The following is a 9,508-nucleotide window of genomic DNA, read 5'->3' on the forward strand; positions in this document are numbered from 1 at the left end:
ACGCATTGCTGAGTGAGACACCAAGGTCCCAGCACTGCTGGGAAAGAGACTGTGAGAGACTGTTGGCTGAGGGACGGTGGGCTGGGAGAGAGACTGAGCATTTTTTTCTGAACTTGAATTGTAGCCTGTGGTGCTTCCCTAATAAACCCCATAATCTGTGAGCCACTGCAGCAAATTATCGAACCCAGGAGAGAGGTGGTGGGTGCTTTGGGAGGAACGGTTGGTGAAAGGGCTGGAGGGAGGCAGCATGTCTGGCCTGGCAGGAATAGGCCTTGGGTTATGCTGGTAATCCTGTCTTCCTCTTGTAGGGTTAGAGGAGGTCAGAACATGTGGTCTCCTTGTCCTTTTTGCAGATCTCAAAAATGAAAATTCTAGAATAAGCAAATACATAGAGACCAGTATATTAGCTGTTACCAGAGGCAGAAGAAAGAAGGAAATGAAGAGTTATTGCTTAAGGATATTGAGTTTCTGTGAAAGGTAATGAAAAAATTTGGAAATGAATAGTGATGGTGTTTACACAACATGGTAATGTAAGTAATGTAATTAATGTCACATAAAAATGGTTGAAATGGCAATATTCCTCATTGTACTCATGAGAAGCCTGTACATAGGCTGTCATTTGGACAGAACAAGGGGACACTGCATGGTTTAAAATCAAGAAGGGAGTGCATCAGGGTTGTATCCTTTCACCATACTTATCAATCTGTATACTGAGCAAATAATCTGAGAAGCTGGACTATATGAAGAAGAACGTGGCATCAAGATTGGAGGAAGACTCATTAACAACCTGCAATATGCTGACGACACAACTTTGCTTGTTAAAAGTGAGTTTGACTTGAAGTACTTACTGATGAAGATTGAAGAATACAATCTGCGTATAAATTACATCCCAATACAAAGAAAACAAAAATCCTCACAACTGGACTTATAAGCAGCATCACGATAAATGGAGAAAAAATTGAAGTTGTCAAAGACTTCATATTGCTTGATTCCACAACTGATGTCAATGGAAGCAGCAGTCAGGACATCAGACAACGTATAGCACTGGACAAATTGGCTTCAAAGGACCTCTTTCAATTGCTGAAGAGCAAAGATGTCTCCTTGAGGACTAACGTGTGCCTGACACAAGCCGTATTTTCAATTGCCTCATATGCATGTGAGAGCTGGACAATGAATAGGGAAGACCAAAGAAGAGTTGATCCTTTTGAGTTGTGGTGCTGGCGAAGAATGCTGAAAGTACCATGGACTGCTAAAAGAACTAACATATCTGTCCTGGAGGAAGTGCAGCCAGAATGCTCCCTGGGAGCAAGAATGGCTAGATTTCATCTCACCTACTTTGGTCATGTCGTAAGAAGGGACCATTCCCTGGAGAAGCATGTCATGCTTGGAAAGATGGAAGGTCAATAAAAGAGGAGAAGAGCCTCAATGAGATGGATTGACACAGTGGCTGTGGCGATGGGCTCAAGCATAGTAAGGACCGTGGAGCTGGTGTGGGACCAGGCAGTATTTCATTTTGCTGTGCATGGGGTCGCTATGAGTCAGAGATGACTCAACAGCACCTAACCACAGCAACAATACTACCACAAAAAAAAATTTAAGAAAATTATTTCTCTTCTTATTGAAGACATAATAGAAAAAGTTAATGGATGACAGATCAAAACAAGGTATTTGCAACATCTAAAACCAATAATGAATGAACACTAAAATGTGTAAGTAACTACAATTCAACAAGAAAAAATGTAAGAAATACAAAAGTGACAGGAAAAGAAAATGGGCAAATGAGATGAATAGGCAATTTAAAAAGTAGAAACTCAAATGGCTAATGTGTTCTGAAATCATGTGGGGTAGCAAAATTTCAGATAGCAAATCATGTATTTCATTATATTCAATGGAGAAAATAATGCATTATTAGTCCATACAAAATCCCAAATGGCCCAGATATCACCAAAACATCCTAAAGATCTATGCAAGATACCAATATTTCTGTATTAAAACATCAGTCCCTCAATGATTTAATAAGAAATTGACTCATTAGTGAGTATATTTGTGGGTAGTATGCAATAATATTGTATAGTTTATTCAAATATCAAGAAAATAATGTTGATACGTAAATATGATTATAATAATTTATTGTATATAGATAATTTATGTTTACATGTAAGTTGAAGTTTGTTAATTATTCCATATATTTTAAACTCTTATTTTTCTGTTGCTTGATCTATATTACTGAGAGGAATATTAGATTATCTCACTATGTGGTTCTTTTTATCAAATTATCTTGTTTAAACTTTATTTGATTCAGTTATTTCGACTCTAAGTTTAAACTTTATTTGATTAAGTTATTTTGACTCTAAGTTTATAATTCTTGTTGGCCCATACCTTTTATCCAAACAAAATATTCATCTTTGACCTATCATTGGTGTTTTTCTTGAGTACTTCGTTAGACATATATACCATTATTTTATCTTTTCTTTTTTTTTAATTGTGCTTTGGGTGCAAATTTACAAAGCAGATTTGTACAGTCAACAGCTCATGAACATTTGATTTCAACCCCTGATTACATTTTTTTTTTCACCTTTTAACATCTCTGACATTGGGATATATCTTACTACATTTCATAGCACCTTCCAATCACTGTCAATGAGTTGGTAGTCACGACATATTTGTCATTGCCATTACCAATGCAAAGATGGTTGTTTTCCCGGGTGATTGATTTAAGAAACACCATCCCTTTAATGTTCCATTCAACAAATCACCAAATATATATATATGGATCCTGAATTTTATCACAAACCTTCCATCAACACATCCTATGTGACATAGATAAAGAAATATATAATAGGTGGTAGCATCACTGTGAAATGAAGGTCAGCAGCTTGAAATAACATCCAGAAAGCTTGTTTAAAAATTTCTGCTTCATTAGTGCTCTAGTTGGCATAGAAAGGGTTTATGTGAAAACAGAAGCATTGGTGACTGTGAGTCAAAAATTGATTAAACATAATCATACTTTGGAATATGAAGAAGTTCTAAGAATACTGTAACCAACTCATCTCACTTATACTTCCCTTACTATCAATGAAAAAGACTACTAAATTATAAAATGTTTAATAAACATATATTTAATAATTTTTAAAGAGCTTTTTCAATAAGTCTAAGAAAGCACTGGGGAGCTCTGGTGGTGCAGTGCCTAACGCATTTATTTGACTGTTAACCAGGAGGATGGTAGTTCAAACCCACCAGCCACTCTTTGGGAGGAAGACTGAGCAATCTACTTCCACAGAGATACCGCCTCTGAAACCCAAGGAGGGGTCGCTATGAGTCAAATCAACTCGACGGCAGTGAGTTTGGTTTTTTATTAAGAAAGTATTGTGTCTTAGTGTTATTGGCATATAAAATAAATTTATATCTTACAATGAAACATGAAACATGACCTTTTCAACCACTTTTTTTGGGGGTTATATATGCCTGGCATATCTTAATCAAATCATACATTTTGAATTTTTTTGAACTATTTTCCCTTGCATCAATAGCATACAGCTAGGTTTTCTTCTGTGTGTGGTTTAACAAGCCATCTGATTGTCTTTCTCTTTAAATATTGAACTTAAACCCATCTACATTTATTATTATCACTAGTATGTTGAAATTAATATGTCATCTCTTGTGTATTTTTCAGTTGATTGTTTTGTTTTATTTAGCTTTTTTTTTTTTTTTTTTTTACCTTTATTGTATTACACACCATAGTAGAGAAACCTAACAAAATTTGAGTAGGAAGATACACCTTCCCCAACAATCCTATTGGTTTACCCATAGAAATAAGAGACTTCATGTAAATCTGCTTTACTAATTGTAAAATTCTTTATAAATGTAGTGAATCAATATCATGACCTTGATATTCCATTAAAGTCATTCTGTTCATAATAGAGCAACTGAGAGGACAAAATTTTTATTTCAAAAATGGAACTGTTTCTGAGGTCTACTAATAATGTTTTAAGTCAAAGATTCATAAACAACAGGAGGGCTTCAGTCAAACCAGTGCCAAATGTGTAACTTCACTGAGACATAAGTCAAACCCAGGAGAGGCATAGCTTTCTTTCTGGTCTCTTCTGTTTTGGTGGAACTTCTATGTCTGCTTCTTCCCCTCAGGATCCAAATGATCTTGGTATAACAAGAAGGGTACAATCCTAGAGAGCAATATATCTGAAATCCAGAGACCTGGACTTAAAATGACAGTCATTGTCCTCATTTCTTATCAGAAAAAATTATTAACAAAGTATTTTAAGTAGAACTTTATCTTTCTTTTTTTAATAGTTACATAATCATAGTAAATTCCTGAGTTTCTGCAGAATATTTTTCTGCATGGACCCTAGGAGAGGACTCAGAGCCTGGGCCAGCATTTAAGTCACTACTATGGATATATTAGGAGTCCCTGAGTGGTTCAAATAGCTAATGCCCTCAGATGCTAACCAAAAGCTTGGAGATTTGAGCTCACTCAGCAGTATCTTTAAAGAAAGTTCTGGCAATCTACCATTGAAAACTCTATGGAGTACAGTTCTACTATGACATACTTTGGGTCACCATGAGTCACAACGTGATCACTCTGAGTCAGAATCAACTCAATGGCAACTGGTCTCTATACATATGGAGAAAGAGAGAATATATGAACATATTGGGGGCAGCAAGATACTTTTGAGTTGAAAGCCCAGCAACAGATTCTGCCTTCCTGTTCTAGGCTAAGATCTTACTGCTTAAAACCCAGCTAGCCTGGTTTCTATTTGGATAATTGGAGATAATTCAAAACATCCATCCCTTAATGAATGGGTCAGAATGATAGTGTTCATCTCAGAAGCATCAACAGAATGGAAAAAACAAAGACAAGATTCTCTTCAGCTAGCAGTGGCCTCCAAATCCAAACTGATCTTACTACTGTAGAGATAAAACAAAATCAGTGGTGGAGGTTTTCCCCAAGTCTTGGGTAATAATGAGAGGGCAGCCGTCTTCAGAGGAGACAGCAATGAACCAACCCGGGAAGGCCACGGACTCAAAGGTGGAGGTTCTGCCGTTCTGGTTGTGGTAGAAGAGGAAGGACTTCACAGGCTCAGTTTGGTTGTATAAATCCAATATATTCTGTTCCTGAAAAGTGGGAAGAAGGCCCAGGGAAAAACATGACAGCTTGAATTGTCCAACATTCTTGATACACTGACATTGTGTGTCCAAGATAGCTTTACACATTCATCACAGCAAGCCTAGAGACCTCTATTTCCTCCATTATTTTAAATTCTTAAAATAATAAGCCCCAAATACTTTTATGTATGTTAACATAATGGTTGAAACTTTAAGCCACTAATTTCAATGGTTCTTAAATCAGAAGTTGTTGACTTACTAGTTTTGAGAATACAAAGCCCTACATAAGCCATTAGCTGTTGCTTAGAAATGGAGTAGCCTGAAGAGTATTCACATAACAGTTACAATAAATTTTTAAGTAAAACTAAAGTTTTTTAGGTCAGGTTTCTCCAGTCTCAGCACTATTGACATTTTGGGCCACAAAATCTCTGCTGTAGGGGTCCCTCCTGTGCATTATGGGATGTTTAGCAGACATCCCTGACCTATAACCACTGGACACCAGTAGCACTCCCCCACCTCACCCATGTTATGCCAACCAAAAATGTCTCCAGATACTGCCCGACGCCTGGGATACAAAACTACCACAGGCTAAGAATCACTGTGTTATGTCTTGTCATCAAATTGAGTTTCTGCCTAGGCTTGTTTACTGAAAAGGGCCAGGAGAGTTCCTATAATGTACAGATGTCTGGTTTGGTAGTTAAGTTTGCCTAATTTATATTGTTGTTGTTGTTGTTGTTTGCCATTGAGTCGGCCCCGACTCATAGCGACCCCTCCTTGGGTTTCCGAGGCAGTATCACTACGGAAGTAGGAATGCCCAACCTTCCTTCCGAGGAGTGGCTGGTGGGTTTGAACCACCAGTCTTCTGGTTAGCAGTCAAGTGCCTTAGCCACTATGCTACCAGAGCTCCTGCCTAATTTATAGAGTTGTTTAAATAGTAGACTACAATTATTAAAATGTTTCTTACAATGATTGTTTACTTAAAATTATAAGCTATTTTTGTCCAAATATGTTTTAATATGCTCATTCACTTTATAATAATTAACTGCTAATAGCCAAAAGATGGAAACAACCTAGATGTCCATCAACTGAGGAATGGATAACCAAACTATGGTACATACACACAATGGGATTCTATGCAACACTCAGGAATAATGGAGAATCTGCAAAACACCGCATAACGTGGATGAACTTGGAGGACATTATGCTGAGTGAAATAACTCAATCACAAAAGGACAAATATTGTATTAGTCCGTTATTGTAAAAGTTAAGGAAAGGTTTTATTGAAGGACAGTTTCTTTGTTGGTTACCAGGGGTGTGAGGGGAGGGGAGAGAATGCTGTTAGATAGATAGAGATAAATATTGATTTGGGTGAAGATAAGAGCAATGTACCAAATGTGAGTGACCAATATGGCAGCATTGAGGATGAGAAAGACATAGAGAGGTACATGGGAGGTACAGACAACAAATATGAACCCTTTTGCACATACAGTACTGAGTTATCAGTGAAGGCAAACATGGGTATATGGATGGATAGATAGGTGGACAGGCTAAACGATTAGGTATGTCTATGAAATGGGGAGTGTATCCAAGATCATATTTAGGGTTGGCAGACAATGGTCCTATAAGTTTATGTGAATGATCAGAATTCCTAGAAGTATAGTAGAGCTGACAAGGGGCAAGGCTGTGGTCACTGCTTGGTCACAGCCAGCTACCCAGAGGGACTTAGTAGTTGAACCTGCGGGCTTGGGACCATAGTGGCAGGGGACATCAAGCTCAATTGGCATAACATACTATACAAAACATTGTTCCACCTCCTACTTTGGTGAGTAGCGACTGGGATCTTAAAAGCTAGCAAGCTGCCATCTGTATGCAGCGATGGGTCTCTCCTTATCCAGAGCAAAGAAAAAAAAAAAAAAAAAAAATTAATGGAAACAATTAGTCCTAGTGACTGGTACACCATCCGATCTGCAACCTATACAACTATGAGACCAGAAGAACTAGATGGTGCCTGGCTACCACTGTCATCCACTTGGAAGGGGATCTATGTAGGAGATCCTTGATAGAGAGGGAGAACAATGTGGAACAAAACTCAAAATCATTTGGAGGAATAAAAAGAAGGTGGGGACCAGGTTTGCTAGTCCAATAGAGCCTGGTGGAACCACTGAGACTATGGCCCCTAGCTGCCCTTCAGGTCTGGAATTGAACACACTTGTGGTTTCCAGCCAAAGTACAGGCATATGAGTTAAACATTTACCTCAAGTAGACACATGCCCTGGAGAGAACATTCATGGGAGAAGGAAGGGCTGCTTATGCAGAGGGAGACAGCTCAGGGGGCAGGAGTGCATGGAGGGATGAACACTGGGAAGAGGTAACTATGGGGAGGAAGTGGGAGGGGAACTATTGCATTGTGGTAAATTTTGGTCAACAACATGAGACAAAGTATATGTGAACGTATGGAAAGTGAATTTTCTCTGTAAATCTTCACCCAAATCACAATATAAATAAATAAATAAAATAAAATAATAATTAACTGCTAAAAATGTCCTTGCTGGTCTGACTATATATGTAAGCTTCATGAGGAGATTATAATTACCTGAAGGTATATACATATATATTCTTCCTTACTGATTTTTGTAAATAAAATAAAGGGACTTTTTCTTATTCTTTCACAAAACATATAACAAAAAAATAGAGCCCAAAATAAATGTGCATGAGAATAATAAATAAAATGTCTTTTGAAAGATTCTAAATTCTAGCGTTTCCATTGGTAAACTCTCTGTAAATTAAATGGGCTCCCATCTCTTGGACAGACCTTGACAAGAGTCTTGTTTTCCACACTCACCATAAGCTGTAGCGTGGGCTGATCATTGACCTTGCTGCAGGACAGGCACAGCTCTGGCTCCTTCAGACCCAGGTAAATGGGATTTCCTTTGTCTTTCTCAAGAGTCTCCGGATATTTGCATGAGATTAAAGCAATAGTGACTAGGAACACAACAGGTAGAATGGAGTTCAGGTGTCAGCAGCATCTCTGCACCAGGTAACCAAGGCTGAAATTGGCTAATAGACACTCATTGAGTGGTCACTCACCACCTTCCCCAGAAACAAAACCCACATTTGCAGAAGAACTCTTTCCATTAGTGGAGTCAGCCTTTGGTGGCATCAAAATTGGTCTGCCCTGAAACTCTGATCCTTTGTCTTAGTCCTACTCCTCAGAGATTCATAGGAAAGGTATTCCCCCATTTTCCACAGGCCCCCTTGAGTCTTTACTGACTTTATGACGATAGTCACAGAAGAACCCTGTGATTATCCTCTGGTTTGTTAATTGCCTGTGAGATGCTTTCCTCTCCAAGTAGGGGCAGTTAATAAGCTTACTATGAAACAGAAGTCTGAGCACAAAACACACACCAGCACTGGCCAAAGGGGCTTTCTCCAAAAGACTTTGGCCACTCACCTGGAATCACACCATGCTTCCTTGGGACTGCTACGAGGGTCTGGTCTTGAAGGAACCACACCTGATGACTAATATCCTGAATGTGCCCCAAGAGAGGTTCTGTCCTGGATGACACTATAGAGAAAATCAAAATGCAAATATATAAAAGATATAGGATGGAATAAGCCTCCTTTACAATTTTTGCCTTTCCATGAAGAGCTTATAATTACCTCTAACTAAGTATCTGTCCATTATGGTGTTGGTGTTTCAGACTGGCCCAGACTGGCCCAGGAGAGAATCTGAATCAGTTCCAAGCAACAATTTGGCTCTGGCTCAGGGGAAGGGCTGATGACAGACCCAGGAGCGGCACCAATCAGAATATACTCTCCACAGAAACACACCTTGCTCCCTCACTTTCTTGGGCACAGCCTACCTCCCAGCAGAAGGAGTTGTACCTGAAAATCCTGTCCAGGCCTAGACCCAGAGCCCTAAAATGACAGGGAGCTCCAAGGCCAGAGACCCAGAAGTAAGAGGAGACCAATCGTCAGCTGACTTCCCAGCTACAAACTGTGCTACCAGCCTCTTTATAGAGGATGCTGTGTCCTTGCTATCCTGAACTACAGCTTCTACCACTGTTGGGTGCTCTGACAGGCTCTGACAGGGCCCAGGCCTTTAAACCAAGTAAGCAAGGAAGGAGGTTCTGCATCACTGGGACTGGGACTGCCCAGCACTCGGGTGTTCACTAGTTCCTGATGCAGAGGATTCAGTAAGGCTGTATGTGAATAAACATCAACCATAGCACAGTTGTGACTTGTCTACACACCCAGAGGAAGAAGAACATGTTAGGCCTTTAGGAAACAAACAGGAAATTGTCACAAACATTAAGCTTTGAGGGAAGAAACATTATGGGGCGGCCCCAAGGTCAATGACTTCACTGTGATTCCTCAAATGGCACCT

General features: G+C 39.1%; 1 protein-coding gene across 1 annotated transcript; it reads right to left on the reverse strand.

Moving 5' to 3' along the window:
• Nucleotides 1-4,920: 4,920 nt before the first annotated feature.
• On the reverse strand, nt 4,921-8,803 carry LOC103213763 (interleukin 36 alpha). The gene is made up of 4 exons (XM_007959508.1): nt 8,782-8,803; nt 8,573-8,686; nt 7,964-8,103; nt 4,921-5,130 (listed from the first exon to the last, which is right to left on the reverse strand). The coding sequence occupies exons 1-4, from the start codon at nt 8,801-8,803 to the stop codon at nt 4,921-4,923; spliced, it is 486 nt and encodes a 161-aa protein (XP_007957699.1).
• Nucleotides 8,804-9,508: the final 705 nt, after the last annotated feature.

Source organism: Orycteropus afer, unplaced genomic scaffold (assembly GCF_000298275.1).
Source record: "Orycteropus afer afer isolate SDZICR_OR568_19922 unplaced genomic scaffold, OryAfe1.0 scaffold00017, whole genome shotgun sequence".
In the NCBI taxonomy this organism is placed as follows: Eukaryota; Metazoa; Chordata; class Mammalia; order Tubulidentata; family Orycteropodidae; genus Orycteropus; species Orycteropus afer.

Coding starts and splice junctions, on each gene's coding strand:
- LOC103213763 (XM_007959508.1), bottom strand. CDS start 8,803: ATGGACAGATACTTAGTTAGAG. Junction 8,687..8,781: donor GGACAGATACTTAGTTAGAG/GTAATTATAAGC, acceptor TTTTCTCTATAG/TGTCATCCAGGACAGAACCT. Junction 5,131..7,963: donor AGCCCACGCTACAGCTTATG/GTGAGTGTGGAA, acceptor CCCACTTTTCAG/GAACAGAATATATTGGATTT.